The 17,626-nt window shown below is 48.4% G+C and overlaps 1 protein-coding gene across 1 annotated transcript in view; it reads left to right on the top strand.

Annotated features, from left to right (window-relative positions):
• The first annotated feature begins 7,178 nt into the window (after nt 1-7,178).
• Nucleotides 7,179-17,626, top strand: part of LOC149344020 (alkaline phosphatase, tissue-nonspecific isozyme-like) — a 42,548-nt gene continuing 32,100 nt past the window's right edge. Inside the window, exons 1-3 of the mRNA XM_089547127.1 lie at nt 7,179-7,263; nt 8,384-8,718; nt 11,298-11,531. Of these exons, the coding sequence (XP_089403253.1) occupies nt 7,179-7,263; nt 8,384-8,718; nt 11,298-11,531 (654 nt within the window). The remainder of the gene's footprint in view (nt 7,264-8,383; nt 8,719-11,297; nt 11,532-17,626) is intronic.

The following is a 17,626-nucleotide window of genomic DNA, read 5'->3' as shown; positions in this document are numbered from 1 at the left end:
AATGGACGCCTCGTTCGGTGAGCCTTACGCCTTCAAGAGTATGACATTCATGTGGTATATCGGTCTGGCCGAAAGCATCAAGACGCCGACGCTTTGTCACGCTCACCTCTGACCACTGAACCTGCTTGCCCTCCCCGCGTCGACTGCGCTTCCTTATCGATGACCACCATGGCCACCGAGCAGCTCAAGGACCCATGGATCGGTTCTATTTTACACTTGCTTTCGAACCCTTCCGTCACCTCGGTCCCACGAGCACTGCGCCGTCAAGCTCCCCACTTCAAGATTCGCGATGGGTTCTTGTACCGCCGCAATTATACTTCTGACGGCGGCAAATGGCTCCTTGTGATCCCGGGACACATACGTTCCGAAGTATACGCCGCCTTTCACAATGACCCAGCAGCCGCTCACGCCGGTGCCTTCAAAACTTATACACGCCTTCGCCTCCGTTATTAGTGGCGCGGTATGTTCACCTACGTCCTCAAATTCGTCCGTTCTTGCTCAGACTGTCAACGCCGCAAGCCCAGTCGCCAGCATCCGACCGGCCCCATGCAGCCTCTACCTTGCCCATCCAGGCCTTTCGACCGGGTTGGCACTGACCTGCACGGACCGCTTCCATACACGGCTGCAGGACACCGCTGGATCATTGTCGCGGAAGATCATCTGACACGGTACGCCAAAACCACTGCCCTTCCCTCTGCTACGCGCGGGATGTTGGAGCCTTCCTCCTGCACCGCTTCATACTTCGCCACGGAGCGCCACGTGAACTTCTGAGCGACCGTCGACATGTCTTTCTGTCTGAAGTCGTTTCATCGCTTCTACAGCAATGCAACGTTACCCATCGCACCACGACTGTTTCCCACCCGCAGGCTAACGGGCTGACCGAACGCTTTAATCGTACGTTAGGTGACATGCTGTCAATGTACATGGCTGCGGACCATTCCAACTGGGACGCCATGCTACCCTTTGTTACTTCCGCATACAACACTGCCATTCAGAGTACTACTGATTTTTCGTCATTTTTCCTCCTCTACGGGCGTGAACCTTCGTCCCCGCTTGACACCATTCTTCCTTACCGGTCCGCTTCCTCGGAATCCACAACTGTTTCCGCAGCCTCTCGCCACGATGAAGAGTGCCGGCAACTCGCTCGGGCGTTCACATCCGCCGACCAGGGCCGCCAGAAATACCGCTTCGAGAGCACGCATGACGATGAGTTTTCCACCACAATCCCTTGTTTGGCTCTGTGTTCCTCCTGCCTCAGCTGGCCTCTCTTCCAAGCTGCTTCCGAAGTACCATGGGCCCTACCACGTCTTGGAGCGTACTTCCCCGGTTACCTACATCATCGAGCCTGTAACGCCTTCGCCAGATCACCGACGACGTGGGCGCGAGACAGTCCATGTGTCTCGCTTGAAGCCACACTACGACCCCTCCGTCTTGACGTCCCCTTAAATCGCCAGGATGGCTCTTTCTTCCCTGGGGGGCTGACTGTAAAGAAGAAGATGATCAGCGCCCGCAGTGGGAGCGCCAACGCCCAGCGCGAGACGAGAGCGCTGACTGTTCGAGCCTGGACATGCGATTTTGCTGCTCCGCCTGATCATCCCGGACAAGCGCCTTTTGCCAGTAAAGCCTGTTACAAAACAAATATTTGAGATATGTCGCTTCGGGTGTTTGAACCCCGATCAACCTAAAAATCCATAAAATGTGCAGGTAAATTTCAGTTATATTCACATTCGCAATAAAAAGCCAAGAGCGGTCGCACACTCGCGCGCACATGCAAACACGCGCGTGCGCACTGTGTTTAATGTTATATAACTGAATACAGATGGATCTGTTACCGGCTGGTTACAAGTTCTCGTAATTTGTGGGTTTCGCAAAATACCGCAAACAAAATGTATGCGTCCTGTTCCCGCGGTCTTGCGGCATACTGCGCTGAAATGTTAACAACAGTTTCAATTTTGCGCACGTTGCGCATTTTTTCTTGTTTTGCGGCTAAACAAACATAATGTGTAACACAATTGAACAAGCCTACTTCGCACAAGCGGATATTGTTTGATGGCACAGTGTTTTCCCGACCTATTTACCGACGTTGCCGATCATTTTTTCCTGCAGGAATGCAGAAAAGCGCTTTTCTTGTCTCAGTCCTGTTGCTGAACCCAAAGGCACAGCAGTCAGGCATGATGCCTTGGAATTTCTCGCATTTTCGCGTCCACGAACACGGTGAAAAAAAGGAACTCCCGCAGAAGCCATGTAATTCGCCCGCACGCTTGGAAGAAATACGGCAGTGCGAAGTCACGTGACCCACTTCAGCCAGTCGGCGCGCCGGCGGCACGCGGGAAAGGAATGCGATACTCTAAAAATTTTGCAATGGAGGTCTTGAGGCCGCGCGCTAGCTGTTGGGGCAGTGCGTACTTTGGGAGGAGGAGGTTGTAGTGGGCGCCGCCTGATGGCGCTATGTGCGCACCAAGCGAAGAGAAAAGGTAGCGGAAGCGTACTTTGCTACTCTCTTAATTGCGACTTTTGTCATTTCCATGCTAGTAATTACTAATGTACACAACAGTACAGTCCTCTAAAGCACCCTCCTAAGAAAACACCGTATTCACTAGATGCGCCTTTGTTCTCTCGCAATCCTCGAGTTGGCGTGGCGGAGTGGTTAGCGCACTCGTCTCGCACTCCTGAGGATCTGGTTCGTTTCCCCAACTCGACCAATTCCCTATTAGGTTTTATTATGCGAAGCATACTAAAATAGCCCAACGCAGCTCCTCGAGCGCGGCGGTGTCGTTACCATTGACCTTTCGTGACCTCCATGTCATACCACGTGATGCGTGACGTCACAGCAGATGACAAACGGGGGCCCAACTCGCGCCGTCGCGCGAAGCGTCGTGACCAAGGATGACCACGTGGTGCGTGACGTCACAGCAGATGAGAAACGGGGGCCCAGCTCGCGCCGTCGCGCGAGGCGTCGCGACCAAGGAGGACCACGTGATGCGTGACGTAACGACATAGGTGAAACGGGGCCCCAGCTCGCGCCGTCGCGCGAGGCGTCGCGACCAATCTGTTTCCTGCTTCTGCCGCTAGGTGCGCTGTAGTGAACACGTGATGCTGGAGCGGCGGTATACAAGGGGGTGCGCCTGCCTCTGCTAGGCGTACACGGGATAGAGATGCCTCCTGGAGACAGGGCTGCTCGTTGGAATGAGAAGCAAAAGTTGCGGCGTGCTACAGAGACTGATGAAGAGCGTGAAGAACGTCTAGCCAAGCGGCGTGCTCGATATGCAACTCGGCGACAATATGCTTCGCATCAGACTAGGCTTAACCTAAGCTATGCCTCAGCCATTTTTTATTAATGCATCTAGGATTTTTCGCTCACGGCTGCCGACGACGACACCGGCTCTTCTTCGAAACACGGCCCTCAACGCTCTCGCGTTAAAATGCAGATTATTTTGAAGCCGCTGAAGAGGCTGCTTATTCCTGAATTTCGGCCTTTAGGTATTCCCTTGATCCCCCAAAAGTTATGACTGATCAGAAGCTTCCGTGAAGTGGTTGCTGTATCGTTTAGTTGTAGAGGCATGGAAGGTGTCTGTAACTCGGGCGAACAGCTGTGCCGAGAAAAAAATGTCAAAGGAGGATAACCTCACCATTACAAGAGCCCAAAGCTTGCTATTGCTTGCTAGCTCTAACAAATAGTCCTCGGTTACGCATATTTCTTGCCTTCGCTCAGCATACAATTTTTCCGATCAGAGTCTATGGTTTCAATTGCACACTTGCACAGATGTGATATAGTTGGATGTCTCAAGCATTTTGTTGGTGAAACGTAAAACGATAATACACTAAGAGAGATAATACAATTGGGGCGTATTCTGGCGCCAGCGTGTGTCGCAGTTCTTCGCGAACGGCCGACGCGATAGAGACAGATGCGGGCTGCTCAGGAGCAGGGAAGAGCTTTTTCAGCTCCTCGCGGATGACGTCGCGGATTTTTTCGTGAACATCGGCGAGGCCAACTCCGCCCACGCCAGAGGAGGCAAGATTTGAGACGACAGGAAGGGCGCTCGGTCGCTGAAAGTGACTGGTTCTTGTCGCCAATGCGTACTCGATGTTGGTCTCTTCAGCGACGACTCCAGCTACTGTGGTCGGAGGATTGCGGATGAGGCCTCCATTGCGGGACACCCCTCATCAACACCCGCAGCTTTTTTCTCCTCAGTAGCCCGCAGGTCGGTGCGGGCACTCAGACGCAGCAAGTCTTCGACGAAGCTTCTGACGCTTTCGGTGGGTCCCTGGATGCGAGCGTGGAGCAGATCTTCAGCTTGCTGTCGCGGGTGCTGGTTCACGTACGTGCGTACCAGTTCGCTCTTGCACGTCTCCCATGATGTTAACGAAGCCTCATGGTTCTCAAACCAATAATTCGCTATGGCTTCCAGGGAGAAGTACAGGTTCTGCAAGCATTGGTCGGGAGTCCACCCGTTATGTCGAGCTACTCTTTCATAGTGCTGGACCCCGTCTTCAACATCGTCAAGGCCATCGCCACGGAATGGGACGACAGATCTTGGAGTGACAGGCACGTAGTCGATCCTCGATGCAATCGCGGGGTCGGTTTGTTGTGACTGGGACGCCATGGTGACGTTGGCTGTCCTAGATGTCTGCGATCCCTCGGCAAAGAGTCCGAATTCCAGCGCTTGGCCTTGTTGACGTCGGCTAGCGCGAGTCTCAGTTTCTGCCGAGGGCTCCTCCAAAAAAACTCGACGGCCAGGACATAGCACGGGGCTCGAACTACGAGGCGGCGTGCGCTGCATGAGGTGTGTATCCAACACTTCCACAAAATGTCACGGTTTGACGTACAGACCGGCGGCGAGAACAGGTGAAGACAGGGGCACAGAAAAACAGGCATGTCCACCAGCAGCAACGTTGTTGCCGGCGCGCGGCAGTCGCTTCTCGTCTTTTTCTTCCACTCGCGACAATATTCTGGACACTTCCTTCTCACAGGCTTTTATTGGTTTTATCTCGTGGTCTTCCTCACTTATGTAACTTCTTATCTCACAGGTCACTTTGATTTATAGTTAAGAGTGAACGTTACGCCCCGACTTCCTGTTTTATTCTCCTTTCCAACCGCTTTCATGACGCTGGTGCAGCTAGCAAGAGGTGTTATCATTTCCTCTTTCGCCACACAGCGCCTGCAGTTCATAGTGTGCGGTCGCGTGGCTCACACTCATAACAGACAAGGGGAGAGGTAGACAATACTGAGGACTGCCTCTTGTACATGTCCCTAAGTGCTAGGTTTTATTGCAGACGTTGCGCGCATTGCCGAGTGTTTCACGCGCATTACCGAGTGCTCCAACTAACGGCATTACAGGGTGTTTCAATCGCACTATCAGCGACATGCTTGCCATGTAAGTTGACCCTGCTGACTCAAACTGGGACCAAGCCCTTCCCTTTATGGCCGCAAGCCTAAGCCTAATATGGACACCATTTTCCGCTATGGCCCTGAATACTCTGAAACTACTCCCCTTTCCGCAGACCATATGTACGCCGAAGGGTGCCGCCAGCTTGCTCGCTCGTTCACCGCTCAGCATTAGTGGCGCCAAAAACACTGCCGGAAACCTACCGAACCCGCTGCGGTGGCTCAGAGGTTAAGGCGCTAATCTACTGAGCCGGTGTACGCAAGCTCGAACCCGACCGCGGCGGCAGCGTTTCGATGGAGGCGAAATGCAAAAAGGTGCCCATGTGCTGCAATAGTGCACAGAGCACCGGAAAGCTCTATCTCACGCTTTCTACGCAGACGACATCACCCTCTGGACGACTACTGGCAATCTTGGCGATGTGAAGGCCACAATTCAGGCGGGCGTGGACGCGGTGGTGACTAATGCTCGGGCTATCGGGTTGAGCTGCTCCCCGTGCAAATCGCAGCTTTGTCTCCTTCTACTTCGGGGAGTGGCCCCCATGCCGCCTTCTCCTTTCAACGTCTACCTGGACGGTACACCCATTCCTGTTGTTTCTACCCCCGCATCCTAGGACTATTTCTTCAGTCTAGTGGCAAGCACACCACCCTCATCCCTAGACTCACAAACACTGTACTCCAGACCATCCGCCTCATACGCCTCATTGCCAATCGCCACCACGGCATGCGCGAACATGACCTCCGCCGCTTGGCCACGCCTTCGTTTTAAGCAACCTCATCTATTCACTTCCTTATCTCTTCTTTTCTCGCATGGAGGAGAACAAAGTCGACACCGTCATTCGCCAGGCGTGTAAGTCGGCATTATCCCCTCTCATATCCACCTCGACGGCTGGTGCAGTCCATGGGCGTCCACAGCTCCCTTACAGAATTGGCGGAGGCCCATCGTACAGCACAGCTCCCCCGTCTCTACCGCGGCCGTTCGGGTCGCGCACGTCTATCCACCCTTAAACTCTCCCCTCTTATCCGCCTTCCCACCTCACGGCCCATCCCTTCCCATGTCTCCTCCCTCGCCGCGGCGGTCCGTGCCTCACACGCAGACCCGCCGCAGTTCATTTCACAGAAAAAGAATACCAGCATATTAAAGAGCATTACTGCTCGTGTAAACATGCGATGACTAATCTGAATCATGGCTCTGAAACAAAGCAACACAAATTACAAACAACATATGATTGTAACATCTATAAAGCTCAAAATTATAGAGGGTGTTTTACCTTAGACTTTACACGATGTTTAAAAAAGGGCACCGCTGAAATAGTGCACCTTTTTGGCAATCCAGCGAGGCGACATCGGATCCTTTGTGAAAAGCTGGCTTGAAACCTAAAATGTCATCACCGTCGCATACAGTGCTCACATGCTTAAGCGCCATCGGGGGCTGAAAGAAACGTGGCAGAGGCAGCTGTTTGGAAATTCCAGGCTTTATGCCGCATTCGCATCGAAAGTGAAAACATCCTGACAACTGTACATTATTTTAAGTAGCGTTCAGCATGTAAAATAAATAAATAAATATGACACATCAGGCGAGCATAAAAGAGCAGGCGGATATCTCAGAAGACAAAATACCAATTGTTAGGCGGGAGCATTTCACTCTCTCACATGCCCAGTTCTGTTTTTAGTGATAGCTGCAAGCAGATACGCTGTTAGGCTCTGGGCTATAACTTGTGGCGGTGGAACTGCCACTGTATTCTCAGTAGGACTTCTCCTGCAGACAGAAGTAGAAGTATTTTGAAGGCACACAATGGAGTACATCGTCGTCTTTCTCCTCGCTGCACTTATAGGGAACGCCTGCGCCGTGTTTCCCGTGCCCGACCAGGATAAAGAAGGCAAGTAGTTTTGCATCCAGACAGAAATTGAGGTGCACGAAGAACCACTGGATGGGCGGGAGCGAAGAGCCACAAGAAATCGGTAGCCTAGGCAACGAAGTATCAGTGAGATCATGCTGAGCGCTTTTTGTGAAAAAAGAACGAGGAAAATAATATTTCATAAGCAGAAGCAAAGTGAAAGAAAAAAAATTGTTTCCGACAAAATTTTCCGTTCTTACAAGTGATATCTACAGGGAGCGTGGGACAGTTCAAGCTACGTTACTTTGTGTGTTGAACAGGAAACACATTGTAGAAAATGCGGCAAGCGATTGTTCAACTTCCCTTCAAATTTATGCTAAACTGTTCGTGATTACTCACAGAGAAATTGCAATGTGTCATTGATCGAACGATAGAACCCATTAGATAACGGGGTTTCTGAATAATGCTATTTCATCATTCACGGAAAAGGCGAAATTGTTCAAACTTAAACATATGCTGTCTTTTGTCAGGAATGTAATATATCGCTTACGCTGTTTTGAGAGCAGCTGGCTAAATTCGTGCGTGTCCGATAGCAAAACATGCATATTTTAGAGGGGCCGCATGCGGTTAAAACGTCGCAGCTTTGTGCCTCGTTTATTTAAAATTTGAAAGACTTCCCCATCAAATGGAGAACTGAAGAGAGTGCAGAGATTGTTCGTGGAAGAGCACGAACTATCTTGCTCGTGACCATAGTGTCGTGAAGTATGGTACGAACTATTTTGACATTAAAACTGCTGGCTAAGAGCAATCTTTGCTACCTTTTGGCCTGTTTTGTTCAGGGAGCCCTTAAGCGGATTCTGTAACGGCAGAAACAATGAATCGGCGTTGTGTGAAGCTCTGCAGCTTATTTTGCGATTCTTGTATTGTTCGCAGCAGACTTGCACAAGTGCGCTCTTGATGCCTTGCCGCGCGACTGTAGTGTCCATTGATATGTTCGGAATATTAAAGGGCGGTATATTAACCTGGCATACTGCGAGGGTGGGTGCGATATTCGTAATAAAATAGGCTGGAAACCTTGCTTTGCCATTCGTGAGTGCAACACTACGTCAAGAAAATCCTTTTGCGAATATGATGTTACAAGTCATCGCACTTTTTAACGCAGCCGAAAGGGGGTACTGGAGCGACCTAGGACTATCACAGATTGAGGAGAAGCTAAGAGTAAGGCCGAACACCAATCGCGCTAAGGGAGTTGTGCTCTTCCTCGGAGACGGCATGGGCATCAGCACAGTGACGGCTGCAAGGATCTTCAAAGGGCAGTTCAAGAAGAATGTCAGTGGTGAGGAGTCGGTGCTGTCCTGGGAGAGGTTCCCGCACGTTTCATTGTCGAAGACATACGGCCTCGATGCGCAGACCTCCGACTCAGCCAACTCAGCTACAGCCTACCTGTGTGGTGTCAAGGCCAACTTTAGAACGATCGGCGTTGACTCAAGTGTGAAGGTACGTTTCAGAAATAACACAACATGCGTAATAATAAATAAAAGCCGCGCATGGTGCCTTTATTCGTTGGCTTGTGATGGCGGTCACTATTTCTGTCGCTAGAAATACGTCGTTTCGCACTTCTAGGCTACGCTATGGACTTTCTTATTATGAAAATCACAGAGTCTGGCTTATCTTGGACACGCGATTTCGACAAGCGAAAAAAAAGTCTGGCTCACGGGCAGGGTTTGGGGAGAGCTGCACCATGGAACACTACAAGCGATTCCGGAAGAATATCATGTGGCCCTGCAAAGGCAACATGTCACCGCGGACTACTGCCACGGTAAAAGAGGTAACGGACCAGCCGTCGATTGAGCGAGGTGAGCGAACAGTGCGGGGACAAAGATTCCACACAGGTGGCAGAACTTCTTCCTTTGCCAGAGGGACAACGAACAGCGTTTACAGAGCACTACATTCATTTTAGGACGTTAATAGTGCTAACGACGATATGCTTAATTTGTGCTTGATGGCTGCTGATATGGAAGCAATCTGAAACAGAACTAATACGGACAAACACAACAGGTAGCAATGACAACACTGGCAAATACCACAACGCTAGGGGCGGAGCATTCCTTTCTGTTATGTTCTTTTGTATTTCAGTTGCGTGCACGTCGTTCCAAGCACAGGAGAGTGTGGGAACCGGCAAACGGCGCATGCTAATCGGCAACGACACGAGTTATCAATGTCGCGGCTCGTCATTGTTTTACCTGTATTAACGAACTCCTACGGACTTGGTCACAACACAAGCCCTTAGCTCAAACAGACCCACTGTGTAGCCATAGGATACATGTTGTGTGTTGTGTTTTCTGGCACATAGCCAACTAAGGCTATCATCATCCAAAGGCAAGGCTTATTAAGTACATGAAGCTGGGCTTGTTGGTGCGTATTCGTGAAAGATATGAGGGCGCAAAACGGCAGCACGGACGAGTAAGGGGACAGGACTCGCCCGTGTTGCCATTTTGCGCTGTCATGCCTTTCACGAAGGCGCAAGGCTTATTGTTTGTGTTTAGTGAGCAGGAAATAACGTTTGTAAGGTACTATGACTTGTTTAAGATCGATGCTGCATTGCCATAACGTGCATACATTGAGTTCTTGTTGCTATTCCTCTCGTATTTTTCTACATGCCTTCTCAACAGTGCGCCTTATATTACGAGGAACCTTTTATCGCAAAGGCAATGAATTACGGATGTTTCAGGCAAACGTCATTCAGCAGTATGTAATCTTTTTGCACCATACTGTGCAGAAACACGGAATAAATATTACTGCGATAAACTATAGATGCCGTAGTGATGTTATGAATATTCTAAGCGCCTTTGACAACGCTTTGGTTCTCTGTAGCCATAAAATGCCATGCCAGGAGGATACGGAAATTTGCATACACATTGAATAAATAATGTTTTGCATCAAAATCCCTATTCTGCTGGTTTATAACTTAATCGATGACAGGGGGAAAGTCAAGCCAGGCCAGGTTTGGCGATTACGCGTTTGGACAAACAGAGTAGTGAAGAGGCTATCTCCAGTGTAAACCCTCGCGTTCCGCAGAAATTCTGCAATCTTTGACGTTATGAGCGGAAAAGTAGGGGTCCTACCTGCCACCTAGGTCACGTGACCTTGGGACATGATCACAACCTGCCCACCGTGGTAGGTGGCAGTTAAATTAATGACTGGTTGCGAGAGCTTGCTTGGGAAGAGTAATCTGGTTCTCACAAGCTCCGGAACCACACCAGCACAACTAATCGGCCCAATACTGGAAAGGTATTCGCAACGGACGGTCCTATAGAGGACCAGAGTAAAACCAGCCATTTTGAATTCTGGGACAATTACATGGGCTGTTTGGGCGGTGGCTTTGTTTGAAACCGCCACCTGCCGGAACAGTGGCGCATCGCCTGATCGCCGCACGACGGCGCTAAGAGTGGCATGAGGACTCCCTGCGATCTATGAATGTATCGGTAAGAATGGTCACTTCCACATGTAGGGTGATGGAGGCTGAGTCTAGGCGACAGAGAAGGACTACAAGCGCTGCAGAGAACTCTAATCTAATTGGACTGCACTCCTAAGGGTAGGCTAAGCTTTATGTGGTGATGAGAGAACAGGGTCCGTGTATGCGAAGTGGTGAGCAAAGAGTTGCCCTGGCCGCTGACGCGACCCACTAATACTATCGTATCATGCCCTTAAGGCGAAGCTTAAGTGTCCCTTCGAGTTTGTTGGTAGCACATATTCAGGCAACTAAGCTGCGCCGTTATTCAGAACAAGAGGACCTCATGCGGAGGGAGGTGGGAAGTCGGCAAAAAAGGGATAGTATCTACTCCGAGGAAACTGAGCATTTCTTAACTTTTATTTAGTATTGATAATAAATATTTATTTATTAACTCATTTTAACACAAGATTTCTTAGCGTAGTTTCCTACAGAACTAACACGAAAAAACTCTCACCTCCATTTGACATCGTTCCTTTGTGCGCAATGTGCGCAAATCATGTTTACAAATTTTTGATCACGTATTAAAAAAAGCCCTGTGCTTTTCGATTTCCCATGGTAACAGGCGAAGCAATGCCACAACGATACCAAAGCGTACGTAGACAGCATCATGAAGTGGGCCCAGGATGCCGGCATGTGGACAGGCATTGTGACCACTGCCAGGGTCACCGATGCCTCCCCAGCGGGGACCTACGCGCACACTGGCTATCGCAGGTGGCAGGCGTCCGTTCCCGAAGGGTGCAATGCCTCGGACATCGCGCAGCAGCTTATCTACGACCGCCCTGGCTCCGAAATGAGGGTAACTCTACTCATGGCTTTATTTTTCTTTTTCGGGAAACCAGTAGCTAGCAATATAATGCTTCTACATGCGGCTGTGGGCATTGCCAGTACCTTGATAAATACAATTATTAACAAAATAGACGCAGCATTATAGGTATTCCAGAACTTATTTTGGATGATACAGGCTTTGCGCTGAATAAATTGAATAGGAGGAATATGAACTGCAGGGCTGGTAGCTAACTCTTTCGCCGAATACGCAGGAAAGGCTATTGGCGATTTTCGCGATCTAGAGCGGACGCCTCAATTCGTTCTGTATGGCAGCGCTACGGAGGACTGCCTCTGGAGTCAACCGAGGTGGAATCATCACACTTGTTTTAAAATTGAGCCATAAACTCACGCTTCTTTGTTGTTGTCGGCAGCCTTATGTGAGTGAAGCAGTCTTTTGTTTCTGGAAGGAAGAAATCGCTACCTGGCTTTTGAAAACGTCCATATTGCAAGCGGAGCGATAAGAGGCCGAGGCGTGCTCTGAAGAAGATTTGAAAGAAACGACATCCATGGTAAAGGCCGTCGTACAACGGAGAAGTGAAAAAATTGGAAGCGCCATTCTTTGCACGTGGCGCTATGGAATCAAAACCTAGTGAATGTCATGCTGCTGGTGGAGCAAAACAGAAAGCTTGCCATTCACGGCCTCTTCGGTATTAACCGTTAAAGTTCGATCTTCTGTGTTTTTTCGACCTGCATGAATTAGTTGCTACTTTAATTATGAACACAGATTTATAAACGCGTTTAAAGTGGAAAGAGGGAGCAATGCGGTCGCCTTTTCCTGCGCACTGTTTTCTCAGAGCGATTAACCAGGCCTTGTCACCTCCGTTTCTTCGCAGCACTGGGTATAAAGCATGTAATAAATTAAAGTACACTGTGTTAAAAATCTCTTTACGTGATTCTATTCGATGCCTACCATCTGCCTGTTCAACTGACTGATTGCAGTAGTTGAGTGCATGGAAAATAACTAAGCGCAAAAGGAATCGAAAAGAAGCCGTGTTTGGAATAAATCATTTTACTACCCTCGGCATCCCTTCGTTAATAACAAAAGCACCATATCGCTATACCTGCCCCAATAAGAGCTGCCATTACAAAGGTCGGCATGCATCAAACTGTTCGCGCTTGAAATATGCCCCTTGTGAGTGGTCAGGTATGTTGCCAATAGCGCATCGTATATGTATAGTCTCTTAAAGTACAGGTAAATTATCTGTTCAGAATTTCTGATATGTGACCGATAATGACTGCGGTACCATGGTCCAGGAAGCGTTCCGGTACAATGTACAAACTTCCTGTTTGCACGCCAGCTCTGTACTGGCGCTGCATAACTCACGAAAAGACTCGTTTGTGGCCCTTCTATGTACTCGACATGCTAGAGCAGCCCGCGGCCGCCGAACGACCTTACTCAAAGAAACAGCCGTAGGTTGTGCAGAACAAGAAATCGGCGCTTATTCTTTCGACAGGCTTTCGTGGCACGCGGTTGCTCAACTGCTGCCGCATCAATTCACGTGATGCAGAAGTGGCGCGTCATTCACTTGACGCTATCACACATGCAAACAAGCATGCACCACCGCTTTTAAGATGCACTGTTAAAGCATAACTCTCACAACAACGTCTGAATGTGACGGAAAACCACTCTCGCAATGGAGCAAACGACGTGGTTCTGCCGCGCCGGTCTTTCTTGGGCCAGCTTGCGGCGTGGATTAGGGAAAATTGCGAATACTTTGTCCCAGGATCAGTAACTCTCCAGAGGACTTTGTGAGTTTGTGGTTTGATCATGCATTACCAGGTGCTCATTATTACCTCGTGGACTCGTATTGCGGACTCGGTTTTTTTGTAGAAGCAGCTCATTTTTTCTTCCATCAAGTAAACATTCTTTTAGCACAAAAGGAGAACTTGAAGTAAAAATATCCGGTTCATTGAAGTGGAGATGTATAAAGTAACCTGTCAAGCCCAGGAAAGCAAGTATCGTAGCCTTGTTGCATTGATAGTACTGTAAAACGAAGCAGAGAGACCCATTTTAACTGCCGCCGTGGTGGCTCAGTGGTTGCGGTGCTCGATTGTAGACCCGCAAGACGTGGGTTCGGTCCTGGCCGCGGCGGTGGAATTTCGATGGAGGCGAAATTCTAGAGGCTCGTGTGCTCAGCGATGTAGTGCACGTTAAAGAACTCGAGGTGGTCGGAATTTTCAGAGCCCTTCACTGCGGCGTTTCTCATAGCCTGAGATGCTTTGGGACGTTAAAGCCCATAAGCCAGACAAACCAATTTTTAACAAGCAAAAGGTCGGCACCTTTCATGAAATTCACAAACACTCTTCTGGGAATTTACGCGTGGGCAGCCCCGAATCAGGAGTGGGTGCAGATTATAAGTCGGTGGTAGGATCTAATTTAATGGTCACAATCTGTCAAACCATGACAGGTGAACCTTTTCAGGTGCTGTTCGTTATTCTTATTCGAAACATTTGTTTTATGTCCGGAACTGAAAATAGCAAATTAGTATTGCAATGCGAAGCACCAACTGTTTGTTGCCTCCAAGAAGAGGGTCTTATCCAAAGCCTGGCGCTGGCTCGAAGCTTCCTCATCGAAACAGCAAGACTTCTCAAATACACACCAGAGGCACCCTGGAATTAAATGTGTGTGGAAGGAGCACATTACGCTTGGAACCCAGAGAGAAAAATGGCGTTTCTTTTGGCAAAACTTGCACGCACTGAAATGATCATGGACGGGCTACTAGCTCCCTGTTTTCAGAGATGTCATTTTGTGCGTCTGCTAGCCGACAAAAAAAAAAGAAATCACTCTGTTTGCAGTAATTTTGTGCGCCGAAGTACTAAAAACAAAGAAATCGTTTCAAGTTTTAGCAAATTCTCAGAAGAAACTGCGGGTTTGCTATTTACACATTTGTGTACGTACCACATGAAATAGTTAATATTTCATGTGGTACGTACACAAATCCAGACGCCCTCTGTCTGGATCTCTGATAGTGCAGGAAATTGATAAAACATGCTACTGGCATTCATTATTGCTGCATTGCTTTCACAATTACCTGTCATAAAAACAGCAGCTACGCGTGAACAGTTGAAGGGCACAAGAATGCTGGAATATCGGGCTTAACGTCTCGAAGCGACGCATGGGCTATGAAGAACGCCATAGTGAATGGCTCCGAATTAATTAAGAGCAAGCAGAAACTTTTTAAGTGCACTGACATCAAACAGCACAGGAAAGTTTTTGCACTTCGCCTCCATGTTAATGCGGACGCTGTGGCCGGGATTCCATCCCACGACCATGCGATCATCAGCTGAACACCAGAGCCAGTGAACCACCGGTGCAGGCAAAGACACAAGCAAGTAAGACAAGAGAAGCATTGGATGAGGCGGCGTTCCTCAGAAGAGACATCCCATGACACCAACCGGAGTCAGCATTTATAATGGAGATCGCTAAGAAAGGCACCTCACCTAAACTGCCTCTTCATTTACACCAAAACGCCTCTTTAATGTTAAAAAGAGTATATTTAAAAAGCTTAAAGGCATTACACATGTTACCATTGTGCTAAAAAAGCTATGTTCACTTTCTGCCTTCAATCTGAAAAGTAGAGGTATCCAAATAGTACACGCGTCGCCGTGCTCAGCACGCTCAAGTACTCTAGTACTACTGTCCCACATCGAATATGCCTTAATGCAATCAGAAAGCAAGCTACCGCGGTGACCATATGCAGTTAGTTCACTTAAGATTTAGCATGAAACTAAGCTGCTGTTTATTTCGCCTCTCTGGCTTGAGAGCCGTTAATGTTCCCCGGATTTTGTCCTCCTGCCATTCCAGTCACTACCGGGAACATCAGCGTATTTTACACATTACTATTCATTTAAATATTATTTCATTGTGGTAATGTTAATGCGGAGAGTAAAGATGAAATAGACTTCACAGTATGCGCTCACTCTGGCTCGTAGAGGATGTGGAGGTCCTCGGAAAGGTCCGTTGTAGAGACCACAGAATGGTACGGTCTTAGCTCAGATTTGAAGAGGGAACAGAGGAAACTAGTGAAGCGGAAGGCTATTAACGAGTTAACATTAAGAGGGAAGGTAGAGGAATTCAGAATGTCGCTGCAGAACAGATTTTACGTTTTAGCTGAAGAAGACCACACAGATCTTGAAACAATAAACGATAATCTCACAGCTATCGTTACGGAGTGCGCCATAGAAGTAGGCGGTAGGACGGTTTCATAGGATATCGGCAAGCTATCTGAGGAGACTAAAGATCTGATCAAAAAGCGATAAACCATGAAAACGTCTAACTCCACAGACAGACGGGAACTCGCAGAGCTGTCGAAGTTAATAAATAAACGCAAGGTAGCCGACATCACAAAGTTTAACACGGAGAAAATCCAGCTTGCTCTAATGAGCGGAGTTAGACAAAAAGCAGTAAAGAGAAGACTAGGCATAGGTAAGAGAAAGAGGGCAATGTCTTAGCAATATGGATGAGATAGTTAAAGTAGCCAAAGAGTTCTTCACAAATCTATACAGTACCGAATGCACTCAGAACGTTATTTAGAAAGGCAGTAGATCACAGCTATAGGACACCCTACCAGTAACGAAGGAGGAAGTAAAGAAATCCTTAGGAACAATGCAAAGGGGGAAAGCAGCTGGTGAGGATCAAGTAACAACCTATTTGTTGAAGGACGGAGGAGAGATTGGGATATAAAAATTAGCCACCTTGAATACGCAATGCCTTTTGACCTCTAGCGTACCAATAGCTTGAAAAAACGGTAGCAATATCTTAATTCGTAAGAAAGGACACGTCAAGGACTTCAAGAATCACAGACCGATCAGCTTACTGTACGCTGCCTACAAGGTATTTACTAACGTAATCGCTAATAGGGTCAGGAAAACCTTAGACTTCAATCAACCAAATCATCAGGCAGGCTTTCGTAAGGGATACTCGACAATAAACCATATTCACACTAACAATCAGGTGATAGAGAAATGCGCAGAAGTTAAGCAACCCCTATATATAGCCTTCATTGATTACGAGAAAGCATTTGACTCAGTGGAAACCTTAGCTGTCATGCAGGCATTGTGGAATCAGGGTGTAGAAGAGTGTTATTTGAAAGTATAGCAAGGTATTTATAACGATTGCACCGCTACCATAGTTCTCTCTATAGATAGCAGTAAAATTGCAATAAATGTTAGGTAGGGAGACACGATCTCGCCAATGCTGTTCACTGCCTGTTTACAGGAGGTATTCCGGGGCCTGGAATGGTAACAGTTGGGGATAATTCGCTGATGACATTGCCTTGCTAAGACACTCGGGACACGAACTGGAAAACATGCTCAATGAGTCAGACAGGCAGAGCAGGACGGTGGGGCTGAAAATTAACATGCAGAAAACCACAGTAATATTCAACAGTCTATCAAGAGAACAACAGTTCGCAATTGGTGGCGAGGTGCTGGAAGTAGTAAGAGAATATGTCTATTTAGGGCAGGTAGTGACCGCTTATCCGCATCATGAGAGGGAAATTGCTAGAAGAATGGGTTGAAGTGCCTATGACAGGTTCTCTCAGATCATGAATGGCAGTTTACCAATATCCTTCAAGAGAAGAGAATACAATAGCTTTATCTTACCGGTACTCACCTATGGGGCAAAAACGTGGAGGGTAACAATGGGAGCTAAGCTTAGTCTAAGGACGACGCAGCGAGCTATGGAAAGAAAAATGATAGGCTTAACGTTAAGAGACCGGAAGCGGGCAGAGTGGGTGAGGGAACAAACGTGGATTGATGACATCCTAGTCGAAATCAAGAGGAAGAAATGGGCTTGGGCAGGGCATGTAAGCAAACTGCTTGTCCTCTAGGGTAATGCAGTGGATTCCAAGAGAAGGCAAGCGTAGCAGGGGGCGGCAGAAAGTTAGGTGGGCGGATGAGATTAAGATGTTTGAGGGGATACGGTGGCCGCAGCTGGCAAAAGACAGGGTTAATTAGAGAGACATGAGAGAGGCCTTTGACCTGCACTGGGTGTAGTCAGGCTGGTGATGATGATGATGTGTTAATGCTCTTGATTTACGCCCCATTTAAGTGTTAGGACCTTGC

Source organism: Amblyomma mixtum, chromosome 5 (genome assembly GCF_055824585.1).
Source record: "Amblyomma mixtum isolate Tamu chromosome 5, ASM5582458v1, whole genome shotgun sequence".
Classification (NCBI taxonomy): domain Eukaryota; kingdom Metazoa; phylum Arthropoda; class Arachnida; order Ixodida; family Ixodidae; genus Amblyomma; species Amblyomma mixtum.
Note: the sequence above shows the minus strand (reverse complement) of the source record. Positions and strands in the feature narration are given on the sequence as shown.